Source organism: Periophthalmus magnuspinnatus, chromosome 4, assembly GCF_009829125.3.
Source record: "Periophthalmus magnuspinnatus isolate fPerMag1 chromosome 4, fPerMag1.2.pri, whole genome shotgun sequence".
NCBI classification, from domain to species: domain Eukaryota; kingdom Metazoa; phylum Chordata; class Actinopteri; order Gobiiformes; family Gobiidae; genus Periophthalmus; species Periophthalmus magnuspinnatus.
In genome coordinates, this window is record NC_047129.1 from 30042564 (window position 1) to 30059575 (window position 17012).

General features: G+C 38.9%; 1 protein-coding gene across 1 annotated transcript in view; it reads left to right on the forward strand.

Annotated features, from left to right (window-relative positions):
• LOC117369907 (contactin-associated protein-like 4) overlaps nt 1-17012 on the forward strand; it is a 353019-nt gene that overhangs the window by 173437 nt on the left and 162570 nt on the right. Inside the window, exons 6-7 of the mRNA XM_033965250.1 lie at nt 12518-12693; nt 15336-15482. Of these exons, the coding sequence (XP_033821141.1) occupies nt 12518-12693; nt 15336-15482 (323 nt within the window). The remainder of the gene's footprint in view (nt 1-12517; nt 12694-15335; nt 15483-17012) is intronic.

Genomic DNA, 17012 nt, shown 5'->3' on the forward strand with positions numbered 1-17012 from the left:
GACCCATGTGACTCAAAGTTCCACTGTACAATGAGGGTTCGTTCCTCGGTGCTGTATTTGCTCAGATTAATGTGGGAAGGGTCGATCTAAATGCTCTGGAAAAATAAAATAAAAATATTTAGAAACAAAAGAGTTATGACTTTTTTTCAACTATCAGTGACTTTTGGGCCACCCTGTATTTTCACATGTATCGATGGAGAGGTCACTATGTTCCCTGTAATGTTCCACAGCATGACATTAAACATATCAATCGTGCTGTTTATTCAAAGTTTTGTCTTTGTTCTTACTGTGAGCGTGGTCGCCTTTCCACAGATCTGACCTTTAACTGGCGTAACCTGCTCGTGTCTGAGGTAGATACGCTTAAAGCTTCGGCGTAACATTCAGAGTAAAGGAATAACATTTCTCTGAAGACAAGTTGGTGACGGATCCCTTGAATAGAAAGGTTACATAGTTCAGCTTTAGACTAGATTATTTATTCATTCTTTTTCATACTCAGACTGTATAAACAAGTGGGGTAAGTTGCGCATATCATAGCAACCACAGAGCCAATCCAGAGCCGGGCTGTTTAGGCTGTGCACCACCGGTTTAGCAGGGAGCGGGCGCTTAGCAACGCTGTCAATCAGACCTGTTTCTAACGCCAACAGGAGTAACCTCGGGGACAGAAAGCGCCTGATTCGTCTCTTATTAATGTTCATATCTATATACACGGACGCAATAGCGAAATAGAAATACTACGATCACATAGAGCGGGTTAAGACGAACATTAGCCTGACAGCAGCAGTTACAGAAAGAGGGGGAGGAGTTTCAGTTTCAATAGAAAGTGAACTGGAGCCAGAGTCGATGGAGCTGGAAGTGCTAGCAGGTTAGCTATGTCCATTTATATACAGTCTATGGCTTCATATCAAACCAAATATAAACGTCTTCGAAGACAAGTGGGAAAAGGTCCAAGAATGTTGTTTTTTGTTTAGTTTTTTTTCAGATTGGATGGATTTTGTCATGAAATATCCAAAGGTACATTGACTAGACCTTAATAATCACTATATTACACCAGAAACCCGCATCTCAACAGTGAGGTACAGCCAAAGAAATGGTTTGAGGGGAAGTTTTTTGTTAGTAAAGACAATCCATCTATGAACAGGAATGAGGGACTTAGACGTCATCTATCTCATATTTATAACTCCGTCCTCAGATCTGAATCAAAAACAAGGAAAACACTAGTGCTAGCCTGTATGCTAATGTGTAATCTGACCACAACTGAAGAAGCGGCTCAAAAAACGTTTCGTCCACTTGCCAGAATTGAATTTTTCTTTTACTATGGATCATATCTGGACGACTGAGGGATCACACAGACAAACAGCAGCGTTCATTTTAGCTGCCCTCCGTCTGTGTTAAATATTATTGACCTGTAAAATGTTGTGAGTTCATCTGAAACACAGCCATAAAAATGAAATATTACGATTGACTAAAATGGTTTATTGAATCCACTCTATTTCTGGGGCAGTTTCCAAAGTGATCCTCATCCTGTCACATATTTACTGTGGAACTGACTTAACTAGTTTGGTTAAGATAATAACTAGTTTTTTTTAAGTATTGTTCTTAACTGCAGCTGTACAGATTACAATACAATTACATTTTTCATCCTTTTCAGCACAAAATAAAATAGAAAAAATTGTTGTTAATAAAAATAATAATAATAATAAATACACAATAAAGACAAAATAAATACAAAATAAACATAGAAAAATACAATTCTATAATAATAATAATAATAATAATAATAATAATAATAATAATAATAATAATAATAATAATAATAATAAATACACAGTAAAGACAAAATAAATACAAAATAAACATATAGAAAAATACAATTCTATAATAATAATAATAATAATAATAATAATAATAATGATGATGATAATGATAGTAGTAGTAGTAAATAATATAAATAATATAGAATAAAATAATGAAAATAATCCCGTCCAGGTTTGAATTCCTTCCTTTTGCAAATTTCCTCCATCAAAAGACATCAGCAGAAATTGCATTATACAAATTCATCATGTACTATATATATAAAAAGAACTGAGCGTACATATATTGTGTATCTCTCATGAAATATACAGTTTGACAGGAGCATCCACATAAAATGCAAAAAAAACCAACAACATAAAAATAAATAAACAGATACATAATATATTCAGATCTCGATTTTGGCCTATAAGTTAGACCCGCACAGAATGTTTTTGGGCGTTTGCTCCATGCATTCGAGCAGCAGAAAACTCCAGCTTAACTATTTCTCGATACGATAATAACTTTTCAAATTAAAACAAATCTTGTGCAAAAATAAAAGTTAAAACACTGGTATTTTGAGCAGAATGAGACACTGTCAAACTGCAAACTGTGCCCTGGGTAAAAATCATCTATTGTCTCATGAAAAATGCACATTACAGACTTTGTGAGGGGCCCATCCCTGCACTGGGCCCCGGGTAAACAGAACCTTTTACCCCCCACAGTCCAACGCCCCCTAGCTGCAGAATTAAAGGTCCTGCACTCAAATGTATTCCCATGTATTTGAGTAAAGTATGTACAGATATAGTGTATAAGTAGGTCAATACTGTCTGCGTCTAATTTTGAAGCATTTTATTGCCCAAAATCAGTTGTTCTTTGCAGCAAAACTCCGCTCTGGTCTCTGAGAGTTGTCAGAAGTGCTTATAAATTCATCGTGGTGAATAATTAGGATGCTCTGAATGCATAAAGTAAGTGAGGAATAACTTTGAACCACTGCAAACTGTTTAAAATGAACTACTTCTGTTTTTCAGGACAGTAAAAATCAAGTACAGCCCTTTAATCTACAAATTGCTCCTTTTGTGTATTCACGTTTTAATACAGTACTTTTATTTTAATTTTTATTTCATAGTTACAGTCCATAGTTTTCGTAATATATTAAACACTTTTCCATGTTTTGTGTCAGTTTATTTATTCCCATTTCATTTATTTGGCACCTGCAAACCCACTCACACGCACAAAAAGGACACAAAAACACAACTCAACTCGCAAAATAAACCATCATAATTACACTAAATGTTTTCAAGCGGTTACCCGAAACCTTTGTCGTCATGGAAACCTTTTGTGCCGACGCGTGAATAGAAGCGTGATCAGATATTATAGTTTTGTGTTTGTGTTTTCAGCCGAAACGATCCGCGTGATTCATAACGTGACGATCTCGACGGGGGCTCAGCTGTAGTCACATGACCTCCTCATTCAAACCGGTCAGAACGGGTCACTTTTGGTTACAGTGGTCTTTTCAAACGCTGGTCCGTAATGGTTTTGAGTGTGTTTTTGGTGTTTTTTTTTTAGTACAGCCTCCGCATCGATCTCTGCGTTTATGTGTGGAGTAAATTGTCAGATTCATTGATTATGGCTTAAACTATTTTCAGAGCACTTTAGAAACTATAGTGTTGTATAAATGATGTTTACAACTCAGTATATTAGTAATTTTATATATTTTATGTGTATCCTTAAGGTGTGGCATTTGACTTCAGAGTAGGTAAAGGCACTGCTGAGTGTCTGTTAGCTAAATACATGTACGGAAAACACATATTAATCCAAAATACTTATTCAGAGTGCTAATTTTGAGTAGTTATATTCTGGTACAATTACTTCCTGATCTGAGTGCTGCTTTTAACTCTGTCGCTCATGGGATCCTCTTACAGAGACTAGAGGACTGGGTGGGCATCTCTGGTACTGCACTAAACTGGTTCAAGTTCTATCTAGAAAACAGGGAGTACTTTGTTGAAATTGGAAAACTGTCTCAGATCACATGGCCTTGACCTGTGGGGTGCCCCAGGGGTCAATCCTAGGACCGCTTTTGTTCAACTTCTACGCGCTGCTGTTAGTCCAGTTAATACACAAAAATAATGTGTCCTACCACAATGATTTAGCGGACACTCATCTCACTGGCAGCAGGTGAATATGGACCAGTGGATTCACTCTGCCGCTGCCCGTCAGGACTAAACGTGAGGATCAACGTTTTAGTTTTGTGCAGCTAAAACCTCGGACGGTCGTTTTGAAAATGTGAGACAGGCCTCTACTTTGAGAACTGTAACACACATATGTCACATGTCACTAAGAAAAGAGTGAATTGGGGTTTAGATTTTGATGTTGGGTTGGGCTGGACCAGAAGAATTACGTAGCAGCTCTGGGAGGTGGGAGAGCAGCGTGATAATACGAACACAGAGTTTTAAGTTTAAGTCGCTGGTGCCATATATTAAATAGAAAGTGAAAAGACAAACAAACAAATATCCAGTATTTATAAATCTGCTGAATAAATAGAATGTCAAACTTGAGGATTTTGGCTTAATATTTAACCTTTAAGTTTAGATGCACTTCACAATAAAACATAATACAACACACAATGCAACAACTGAATTAACAACTCCCCAAAACACGACGCACAAATGAAATAAATTCACAATAAATGATAAAAATGGGTCAGGCATTATAAGTTGTTGTTTTTTTACTTTAGTCTATAAACAGTTTCGGTGATGATAGAAATGTTATGTACAACCTTATACAAGTTAAATAATGTTTGATTTGAATGTAATGACCGAATAAATAAATAAAATATATAAAAAAATAAAATAAAATCGTTTGCCGCAGAGATGTGTTCTGTTTAGCTGTGCACATGACTCAAAGTTTTTATTCCACACTCCTCTTTTAATGTTTATTATATGATGAGTATTTTGTCTTTCTTATTCCCAAAATCAAAGGAAAACATTGTGGTATTTGATCACAAAATTTAGGCTTGAAATTGCACTGAATTATCGAGAAAAAATGGAAAACGCAGCTCTTGAAGTGATTGTGTGTGTGATTTTTGCGTCTCCAATTAGCGACAGGAAATACAGAACAAACGCTGAAACTGAGCGAGTCTTTATTTGTCCCACAATGAGGAAATTCCAGTGTTGCAACGCACAGCGAAAGAATCAAGAATCGAGATATGTAAATATTAGAAAATAGACTTTATTAAACACTGTGCAAGTTTAATAAAATAAAATAAAACACAGGACACAACAGTATTTTGTACATGTGGCTCTGACTATGTTTAAGCACAGAACAGTACATTTTAATCCTATGTTATGTTTTTACGGTATGATTTAAATGCAAATTAATTAAAAGTATCCAGTATACAGTACTCTGATTGGACCATGGAACAGAATACATAAAAATACACGTTAATAGGTGTTCAGTATACTGTGATTAAATACATTTTCAAAGTATTTTTCCCATTTCTCGCCGCTAATTTGCAGCACGTGTGTCGCAAATGTGGAACACACCTCTGTCTCTGTACTAAATTTATATTATTTTATCTTAGTTTTTCAGAGTTTAGCACTTTGCTTGTTGGTTTTGTAGAAATCTGTTTTTATTTTTTAGTCTTCCGTTGTATTTGCTTCTTTCCTCGTCACTAGATGCGTCCTATGTTACTGCTGTCTGGCTCGGACCCCCTCACTCCATCACGGACCGTGCATTTCGCTGACGGTTAATTCCTCTACGTCTCCATCCAGAAACAAAACCGACGATAAATTGATGGCGTGATTACAGTGACGGGCTCATTCTCACACTAATACGCCGAAGGACCCTCGCTGTAAACATCAGCTGTTTTAAAACCGTCGTGCTGATGTGCAGATCTGTGCCGGAGCGTCGCAGGATCTGTCAAACAGCAGAGTTTTAATATGTGGAGAGCGACGGAGGGATAGCGCCTCCTGTGTCCGTGTCAGAGAAAGACAAATAATTGTTTTGTGTTACTTTTTCTTCCGTCTCTTCAAGTTTCAAATGGAACAAAAAGTGCGACCAGTCAAAAGTTTGGACACGTTTTTGCTTTTTTTTGTCTTTATTTTTACTAATTTTAGCGTTTTATACACACACAAGACATCGAATATATGAAGCAAGACGTATGGAATTATGTAGAAAAAAAGTTAAATAGCTCTACTAAATATTTTTGGACAAAGCAAAGGGTGGACGCTCTGAGGATTTAAATACAAATGTACTTTTATCAGCACATTTTGGGTACGCTGTGTATGTGAACGCAGAGTCTCCAAGATGGCTCACAATTCATTACAATTGTGTGAAAAGCTCAAGTGAAACTGGAAAAACAAACAGAAGTAAATGTACAGTTGTCCGTCACTATATTGCAGTTCACTTTTCGCGGTCTGGCTGTTTTGCAGATTTTTTTAGCGCAATTTTTCATGCTTTTTTACAGCATATGAACGTGCATTGTGTTCTAATATCAATTACTTTCCCATGAAATCTTTGACAAGCCATTTTTAGAGAATATTAGAAAGGAAAACTGGTTTGATTTACCGACAAAATAGCCAAAAAACACCTGGATCATGTAGGACGGGTTAATACGGACAATTTAAGACCAAAACGATGAGTCTGACAGCAGCAGTTACAGAGAGACGGGCCACAGTTTTTCAACAGAAAGTGAATTGGAGCCAGAGTTGATGAAACAGGAAGTGCGCCCATGATCACTTCCTGTTTGGACTGAGGTGTCTGGCAGGTTAGCTATGTCCATTTCTTCCCAGATTGTGTCTTGCCCCAGTACAGATATGTTGTATAAGCAGGTTTAGAGGTCAAAATATGTGTTTTATTGCACGATAATTAGAAAATGCGTTGTTAGCATGCTAGTTGTTGGGTTTGCAATGGCGGCAAAGCCTGATTATGGCGAAAAATGCGTATAAAATCTGTGCAGTGAGTGATTATGATGCTCGGAATGCACAAAGGAATAACTTTGGACCACTTCAAACTGTTTAAAACAAGCAAATTTAGTTTTTCGTGTTTGTAAACCAGTAAAAATCCACTACATCGCCTCTAAATTTTCCCCCTCCACGTTTAACATAACAGTTTCGTCTCTGCGTGTGGTGGGACTGTACAGCGCTCACTATAATTCACCTTTTATTACAACAAAACACCGCTGCGCTATCAAAGCTTTTTCAACGCAAAACAAAACCTCTTCTTCCTGGATTTTCCAAGTTATTCCCCCATACCGGGAAGAAGAAGAGAAGGAGGAGGAGGAGAAGGAGGAGGCCAGCTGGCACCGGGACTGGCATCTCCGCGCTGAGTTGTGAGGTGATTACGGCGGCATTTGCGTTTTGGATTCGCGCGGTTGTCGGTCGTGATTTACGGCGGAGATCGGGCGGAGACTTACTGGCCCCCACTGATTCCCATGCACTGTTACCTCAGCCCCCTCCTCGCTCCAAACAAGCCTCCACAGGGCTGCAAATAAAGAGATGGGAGCTGGGGATAATAGCAGCGCCGCGGGGCTATAAAAACCGCCAAGCTCTTGTGCGTGCAGAGAAGAGACCTACACGAGAGAGAGCACTTTGAGATTTGTAGAGTGCGCGCTCGGACTGGTGAATGATTAGAACTGTCAGTGAGGCTGTTTTCTGCACCTCGTCAGTCGTAATGTGCAGATCGTGGCACAGCGGTTCTGTTTGTGCATCAGTTTTCGTGGGTTTTGAACGTTGCGTTGTGTTCTGCGTCCTGATTGGCTGTTGGACTGTAGACCATTGTCCATCAGTCTCCTCCGTGCCGTGTCTCCTGTCCAGTACAGAATGTGTTCAGACAAATTTACATAAACGTTGGATCGCAGTGTGACTCTGAAGTGCTGTACGTTTGCAATTTGTTTTCTCCCCGACAAAACCCGCAATGTCGATGAAACATTCTGCACCGACAAAGACGCCTACGAAGGTTTGAACTTTGTGTTTAAACGAGAGAGAAATGTGAGAAAATGTTATTGCCTGTGTGAGAAAAGTGTATAAAGTGTGTGGTGAGGGGTTTTACAGCAAAAGATATAGAGAATAATAAAAAATAAAGATGAAACTTCACGGATTTCAACTGTTGCGGGTTATTTTGAGAACGTGACCCCCCGCGATAAAGTAAGAAATGTACATTAGCTTTGCAATACACAATAAATGCATGAGAAAATGGCACGAAAACTCCACGAAATACTACTTTAAAGGCTCATTGTGTCGTTAATATGCGCTGGAGTTGTGTTTTATTTCATTCACACATGTTTGAGTAACACTTTATTATTAGTTTGTAACATCTCCAAAGCTCAAAACGCTCTGTTCCACCTTGTGATGTCATGAAGTGGTCGTTTTCAAGTCAACAGCTCCTTCGAGGGTTGAAATCTCCCAATTCTAATGCAGGTGTGTGGAGTTTAAAAACACAGTGGAGCACTTCCTGTATCCCATGACGTCACAAGATGGAGTGTTTTCAGTTTGAGAAGAACCAAAATAATCAGGGTTTATGTGTTAAACGGTCGCCCATTATCCACCGTGATGCGTTTATAATCACGTTTCACAACCTCCAGACGCCAAGAGCAGAGTTTTGTCTTCACGGTAACGCTAAGAACAACCAGCATGCTAGCAGCGCACTTCCTGATTCTCAGTCACTTTATAGTTGGATGTAAACAGCACACAGTGGTCTTATTTCTACCAGAAGAGCCGCTTTTATATTTACAGTATAACATATCTGTACTGGGGTAAGACGAATTGTGCTCAAATAATAATAAATAATAAACCTGTCTTTATTTATAGAGCTCTTTTAAAAACACTCACCATAGAACAATCAAACAAAGAATATAAAAATAGCATACAGGAAGGAAGCTTACACAAAGAGATAATGAAACAGACGGAGATCAGAGTAAAAGAAATGTATAAAATCTTAAAATTAAAAAGTTCTGAGATGTAGCATGGAGCAAGACCTAAACGAGCTTTAAAAGTGATAATAATAATAATAATGTTTTTTTATAAGCGCCTTTCAAAACACCCAAGGACACTGAACAAGATAAAATTACATAAAAACATACAAATACAATAAAACATGACAAAAAAACTGATTGATAAAAGACGTGTGATTGGTTACGAGAGGTGGGACAGTCTGAACAGGTGAGTTTTGAGTCTGGATTTGAAGAGTGGAAGAGCGTCTAAGGTGCGGAGATCAGGAGGGAGAGCGTTTCAGAGCTGGGGGGGGGAACAGAGCGACTGAAAGCCCCGTTCCCCGTGGTCACAAGTCGGGCAGAGGGTACAGTGAGCTGGAGAGAGGAGGAGGAGGAGCGGAGAGGCAGGAGCAGCGATGTGGAGGAGGTCAGATATGTGTGAAGGGGCGAGGTTGTGTGTCGCTTTGAAGGTGGTAATTAGTGTTTTGAAGTTATTTCTCTGTTTTATGGGGAGGCAGTGGAGTTGTTGTAGGACGGGGGCGATGTGGTGGATAGTGGGGGTCCGTGTTACGACCCGGGCTGCAGTTTCTGATCAGTAAAAAACGTTAAAATCAACTCCAAAACACACATGCGGCCAGTGAAGAGACGCTAAAACCCGGGGGGGACGTGCTGATGTCTGTTCAAACCAATGAGACGCCAAACAAATGCATGGAAAAAATCAAGTTCTGCTCTATTTTAACTCGTGTCTGAACTTTAGACCATGTTGTTGATCTGAAGGTCGGCGGTTCGAATCCCACTCTCGACGTAAAACATCACTGGTTGAGCGGTCAGATCCATTGACCCACAGGTTGGCAGTGCAATTGCAGGAACATTTACCACCTGTTGATTAAAGTTTTATCTCACGGGGACCTGATTTTGTCTTCGTTAAACGTCCAGGTCGTCATGATGTGAGTCTGTGTACAGGTTTTACTCCCCACAATGTGATAAATACTGCGCACAGTGACGCCTTGTCCTTGGACTTCACTCACCTTGTCTGTGTGGATGCCTCGTGGTGTTGGGGCTTACGTCAGTCCACCCCAGGGCAGCTGTGACTCCAGATGTGGCTCATCACCTCAGAGCATGGACTGAATTAATAATGAAAAACACAAGTTTAGAGCTCGATAACTGTGAGAATGAAGGTCCCTGTTTGTGTTCAGTCTGTGGGGCTCTCTCAACGTGTGTTTTAATTAAAATAAATAAAACAGAATGTGAAATAATATAAAATAAAATAAAATAAAATAATACACAAAATAAGCATAAAATAAAACACTAAGTAAAATACAAGATAAAACATAATAAAATAGAAAATAAAATGTAATAAAACAAAATAAAATACAAAATAAAATAAAACTAAACTAAATAAAATAATACAAAAAATAAAACTAAACATAAAATAAAATAAAACCCAAAGTAAAATTCAAAATAAAATCCAAAATAAAATATAATAAAACATAAAATAAAATCCAAAATAAAATAAAACTAAACTAAATAAAATAATACAAAAAATAAAACTAAACATAAAATAAAGCATAAAATAAAATAAAACACAAAGTAAAATTCAAACTAAAATCCCAAATAAAATATAATAAAACATAAAATAAAATACAAAATCAAATAAAACTAAATAAAATAATAAAATAAAATAAAACTAAACATAAAATAAAGCATAAAATAAAATAAAACACAAAGTCAAATTCAATATAAAATATAATAAAACATAAAATAAAATAAAACAATAAAATAAAATAAGGTATAAAATAAAACACGAAGTAAAATACAAAATAAAACTAAATAAAATATAATACAACATAAAATACAAAATAAAATAAAATACAAAATAAAGTAAGTGACTGTTTATGTTCAGTCTGTGGGACTCTCTCAAAGTGTGTTTAGAATGTGGTTTATTTACTTTAAGAATAGGCTAATTATTACAATCTGTCAGAGCAACACAAGCATTAATAATTATTGTTAAAGTCAAATTGTGAATGAAATACAAAATAGAGCTGCTAAACCAGGCTGGACCTTGAGGAAGTGAGTGATGGAGGAGGAGGGGTGGGGTCTAGATAAGGATATAAGGAACTGTGTGATTGGTCTAACAGGTATCCACACTTCAAACTCCGCCACTGCAGCCATGTGTTTGTAATAAAAAACACCTGACTTTAATCTGGGCAGTCTTGCGTGATGTCACATAGTACTTGAAAGTGCAGTGGCGACTGGAGGCAGCACATTCAACAGTTTTTGACTGTTTTTGAACACAAAGCTACAAATATACCTAGTTTGCACCAAAAAAAAACACCCCAAAATGAGTAGAAATACTTCATAATACGATTTAAAACTCCATATATAGAATTTAATACCAAAATAAGTTTAGGAGGGGCGGAGTTTAGACATATAAGGAACCGTGTGATTGGTCTAACAGGTATCCACACTTCAAACTCCGCCACTGCAGCCATGTGTTTGTGATCAAAAACACCTGGCTTTTAATCCGGGCAGTCTTGTGTGATGTCACATAATACTTGAAATAGCAGTTTTTGACAGTTTTTGAACACAAAGCTGCTAATATACCTAGTTTACATAGAAAGAAACACCCCAAAATGACTAGAAAGAGCTCACAATACTATTTAAAACTCCATATGTTCAATTTAATAGCAAAAGTTTAGCGTTTAGTTCCACTTTAACTAAAAAAAGAGACTCGGGATTGATCAGTACAAGGAAGTAACTATGATTATACTTTTTTCCCCTGATTGCCCAGCCCTTCTTGTCTCTTTTGTCTTCTCCCACCGCTGCTCCTCATGTTGTTTTTGGCTCTTAAGCTCAACACTGTAAGCGTGGTTTGACAAATGACAGCTGGGTGGGCTATGTCTCATATCTATTTTTTCCTTATTAATTCCCCCGGTGAAAGGAAAATGGGTTTCATAATTATAGCGTTATATTTTTTGCCTGTGTTGTCAGCTGCAGCTCTCAGCGCAGTCCTCTACATTACAAAGATGGATGCACTTCTTTAGACGGGGTGCGTTAGATTTGTCATTAATTACGTCTCGCTCTCATTGTTGGTGTGTTTGTCCACCGGCGGCAGACAGATTTGAGATGAGACAAATAACTGACCCATGCACTCCACCACACGAGCATAAAGATAAAATACACCGGAGTGGCCGTATTTTCCATTTGGGTTCAACATCAAACGTGAACCTGGCGCTTTATTTACCTGCAGACAGACGAGCCTTGATGGAAAAATGCGTTATACAGTTCTAAAGTGGAGAGTCTATTCAAAGTTCTTTATAGAAAAGTTTGAGAATATATTGAAGCATGAGCTCGTCACAAACTTTTGTCTAATTATATGTGAATGCCTTCGTCTTCTATAGAACTTTTGGAAACGTACAAAGTCGCGTTCGTGCATTATTCATTCACTCCATACTAATGTTAGGAATTCACTCAGTATTTGACACCGATCGATACTAAAGTGAAGATAAAAATGCTCCTTTTTTTGTAATAGAATGTCATTTTCAGATCCAGAATATTAATACCTTCTTTATCTTAGAATTAAGTCTTATTTGTTCCGATAAAGCTCAAAAATCGCACTAAAACTGTTCAAAAAAGCACAGATTTTGTCCTGTTAATGTGATTTTTTTTTGCAGTATTAATGCCGATCTAATTTAGTACTAAAATCAAATAATAAATACTAAAACTATTACTATCTCGGCGTATCTTCTCAACAAACAAACTTACTTTAATGACGTTGAATTTGTCTGTGTGTTGCAGCGGTGAGCTCCTTATCCGCCGGTCAGCTTCTGGCCTCCGGGGGCAGTCTCCTGGACGATGAGCACTGGCACTACGTGAGACTGGAGCGAGTGAAGAACCGTCTGAACGTGACGGTGGACAGCTCCACCCAGACTGTGCACCTGCCCGTGGAGCTCAGCCACTGGGACATTCACCAGGTAACAGCCACATGTAACAGCCACATGTAACAGCCACATGTAACAGCCAAAGGGATATACACCAGGGAACAGCCACATGTAACAGCCACTGGTAATAGCCACTGGGAAATTCACCAGGTAACAGCGACAGGGATGTACTCCAGGGAACAGCCACAGGTAACAGTCACTGGTAACAGTCATTGGTAGAAGCCTCTGGTAACAGCCACTGGGACATACATCAGGTAACAGCCACTGGTAACATCCACATGTAACAGTCATTTGTAACACCCACTGGTAACAGCCACAGGGACGTACACCAGGTAACAGACACATGTAACAGCCACATGTAACAGCCACTGGTAACAGCCACTGGGACATACATCAGGTAACAACCACTTGTAACAGCCACATGTAACATCTACATGTAACAGTCATTGTCAACAGCCTCTGGTAACATCCACATGTAACAGCCACTGGTAACAGTCATTGGTAGAAGCCTCTGGTAACAGCCACTGGGACATACATCAGGTAACAGCCACTGGTAACATCCACATGTAACAGTCATTTGTAACACCCACTGGTAACAGCCACAGGGACGTACACCAGGTAACAGACACATGTAACAGCCACATGTAACAGCCACATGTAACAGCCACTGGTAACAGCCACTGGGACATACATCAGGTAACAACCACTTGTAACAGCCACATGTAACATCTACATGTAACAGTCATTGTCAACAGCCTCTGGTAACATCCACATGTAACAGCCACTGGTAACAGTCATTGGTAGAAGCCTCTGGTAACAGCCACTGGGACATACATCAGGTAACAGCCACTGGTAACATCCACATGTAACAGTCATTTGTAACACCCACTGGTAACAGCCACAGGGACGTACACCAGGTAACAGCCACATGTAACAGCCACTGGTAACAGCCACTGGGACATACATCAGGTAACAACCACTTGTAACAGCCACATGTAACATCTACATGTAACAGTCATTGTCAACAGCCACTGGTAACATCCACAGGAAACAGCCACATGTAACATCCACTGGGGCGTATACCAGGTAACGGGGGTGGGGAGGAACTGAAAATAAAATACTTCTTTTGAGTTTGTTGGTACATTTTCTGGGTTACACGTGGGTTTTGTCAATCGCAGATAGTCAGTATATAATATCAGTTAAAGGTGTACTGCAGAACTTTTCCAGTGGTTGTTGTGGAGATGTTATGGCTCTGCTTTGTATGGCATTTTAGGATGTGTTCAAACTTATCCTGGTTAAAGTCAGTTTTAGTCCAGTTTATTTTTATTTTTTTTACATTTTTATTGATTTATTTATTTTAAATTTGAACCTTTTTTCATGGTTAGTACTTGGATGAGAGATCAAAGCGACTGTGTTCTTAGGCAGGACAGCGTAAAGTACTATGGGTGTGGTGAAGGATGCTTTATAAATCCAACAGATTATTATTCATTATTATATTACTAGCTTAGCCTTTATTTTCCCTGCACTGAAATCTGTCCTCTCTTTGTCCCATCCTTCAGAGCTGCCGGGGCGTCCTGTCAGGAGCAGTGGGACACATCTCTAGATCTTGAGCTAGTCTTGGACAGGATTACCTTAGCTGGAGGATTTGACCTGAGATAAACCTTTGTTTGTCGAAAGCAAGGAAATAAAAGTCAAAGGAAAACATGATGGATTTCCAGATCAGCGCGTTCTTGTTTAGCTCAGAGGCTGCTCCCGGGTTTGAACTGGGAATAGAGCGCTGCAGTTTGGCTTTAGGTCACTGGGGGCAACAAAGTCAGCGTAGTGTGTCTCAAAACATATTGTACAAATATTCTCATTTCTTGGCGAGTAAAGGACCATCAAAAAGTTTATACATACTTCACGCTACAGTACATTTGGCATACGGTCCCTTCTCGAGAGGCCAGGACTTAATCTATAACAGGGACTTAACCAGGGGTGAAGTACAACTAGTAAAGTACTTTAAGTAGATTTTACTTTTACTTTCTACTCCACTACATTTTTTAACTGATCTGCAAAGTAAAAAGTACTTTTCATATGATTTGAGTTGTTATTTTGACCAAGTTCGTGGAAACATCCTGACTAAAGATTTCGATTTCAAGCTTTGGCTTTGAGAAAAAAATAAATAAAATAAATAAAAACGCAGCAGTCATAAGAAAAAATAAGAAACTCATCTGTATTATTAGTGTTGACCAAAATATGTCTCATTTTTAATTGTAACTTGTGTGAAATACTTTTTAAATCGATTTTTTTTTATGTGATACTTTTACTTTTACTTGAGTAACTTTATACCTCTGTATCTGTACTTTTACTTAAGTAACACAATCGAGAACTTCATCCTCCACTGGACTAAATCAAGATGTTCACCAAAAACATCTGGAGACATGAATCACTTGGTCAACAATACATTTTTAAATAACTTTCAATCTTTAAAATGTTTGCTGTGCGTGTGTGAACAATCAGAAATAAATCAGATTATCACATCAGATCTGTTTACTTGGGATTTCAGTAATCTGATCACTCCAGAAATCGGATAAAGATCAGATTTTTGAGTGAACGTGAACATAGCCATTGGAGCTCTATGGTTTCATTATCAGCTTTATTACAGTATTTTAACGTGTATTATTTGTCATTCGTAGCTGAGCGTGGGTTCGGCGCAGACTCCCGGGCTCCAGAGACCCGTCCTGTCCAACAGAAACCTGAGCGGATGTTTGGAGAACCTCATCTACAACAACCTGAACCTCATCGAACTCGCCAAGAAGAACAACCAGCAGGTCCACATGCTCGTGAGTGCAGCGTTTGAACATTTTAACGTGAAGCGGCAACGTGTTTGAGCAAAATGTGTCTTGCTCCAATGCAGATCTATTATATAAACTAGGGTTGACCAAAGTAGGGCCCGTGGGACGAACGTGGCCCTCCAGGGAGTCGAATTTGGTCCATGAGGTGACTCAGAGATTCAATTTTGCATAGAAAGGATTGTGAGAAAACAGGACGAAGGCGAATCCTGTCTATTTCCCTATATTAAACATCTATTTAATCAACATTTTTATATGCAAACGCCAATGTCATAATGTTTGGTCCTCAAAGATCAACCTGCTAACGCGCGCTCATTTTGGCCTATTTATCAGAGAACCAGGAAGTAGCACTGTTAGCCTGCTAGTTGTTGTTTTCAATACATGACTGTAAAACTGCAATTTGGTCTGAAAGTGCCAAAAAAAAGTACTTATAAGCTCATTATTGTGGATACTTAGGATGCTCAGAATGCTTTTGGAATAACTTTGGACTGCTGCAAACTACTGCTAGATCTGTTTTTCACATTTTTCAGATGCTACAGCACCTTTAATCAAAGTCGACATGTTATTCAAATTTATATCATTACGTTTTTAAAGCTCTTGCAAACTCGTTAGACTTGTTCAGATAATTTCTTTTAACCACGTTACAATAGTTTCTCATTTACCCACTCAGAGTGATTCATGCATGTTTGAGTAATGTTCATTCTCCTGGAGTCAAGAGGCCATTGCTCCAAAAAAATCCGTGTTCCCTGCTCTTTACCTGCTTTGTTTCTTTTATTAAGTCACTTTAAATCAATATTGCAATTTAAAATACTGCAAAATATAAACTAATGATGCATGTGTCCCAGATTATACAGCAGACAGAAGCACAATATGTCGACTTTAACAATGGCTGACATCGATTCAGGGTTATCTGCGCTGTGTGGAGGTGTGTGGAGGTGTGTGGAGGTGTGTGTGGAAGTGTGTGGAGGTGTGTGGAAGTGTGTGGAGGTGTGTGGAGGTGTGTGGAGGTGTGTGGAGCTGTGTGGAGCTGTGTGGAGCTGTGTGGAGCTGTGTGGAGTTGTGTGGAGTTGTGTGGAGTTGTGTGGAGTTGTGTGGAGCTGTGTGGAAGTGTGTGGAAGTGTGTGGAAGTGTGTGGAAGTGTGTGGAAGTGTGTGGAGCTGTATGGAAGTGTGTGGAGCTGTGGCGAGCTTTGGAGGTGTGTGGAAGTGTATGGAAGTGTGTGGAGCTGTGTGGAAGTGTATGGAAGTGTGTGGAGGTGTGTGGAGGTGTGTGGAGGTGTGTGGAGCTGTGTGGAAGTGTGTGGAAGTGTGTGGAGGTGTGTGGAGCTGTGTGGAAGTGTATGAAAGTGTGTGGAGCTGTGTGGAGCTGTGTGGAGCTGTGTGGAAGTGTGTGGAAGTGTGTGGAAGTGTGTGGAGGTGTGTGGAGGTGTGTGGAGGTGTGTGGAGCTTTGGAGGTGTGTGGAGCTGTGTGGAGCTGTGCGGAACTGAGTGGAAGTGTGTGGCTGTGTGGAGCTGCGTGGAA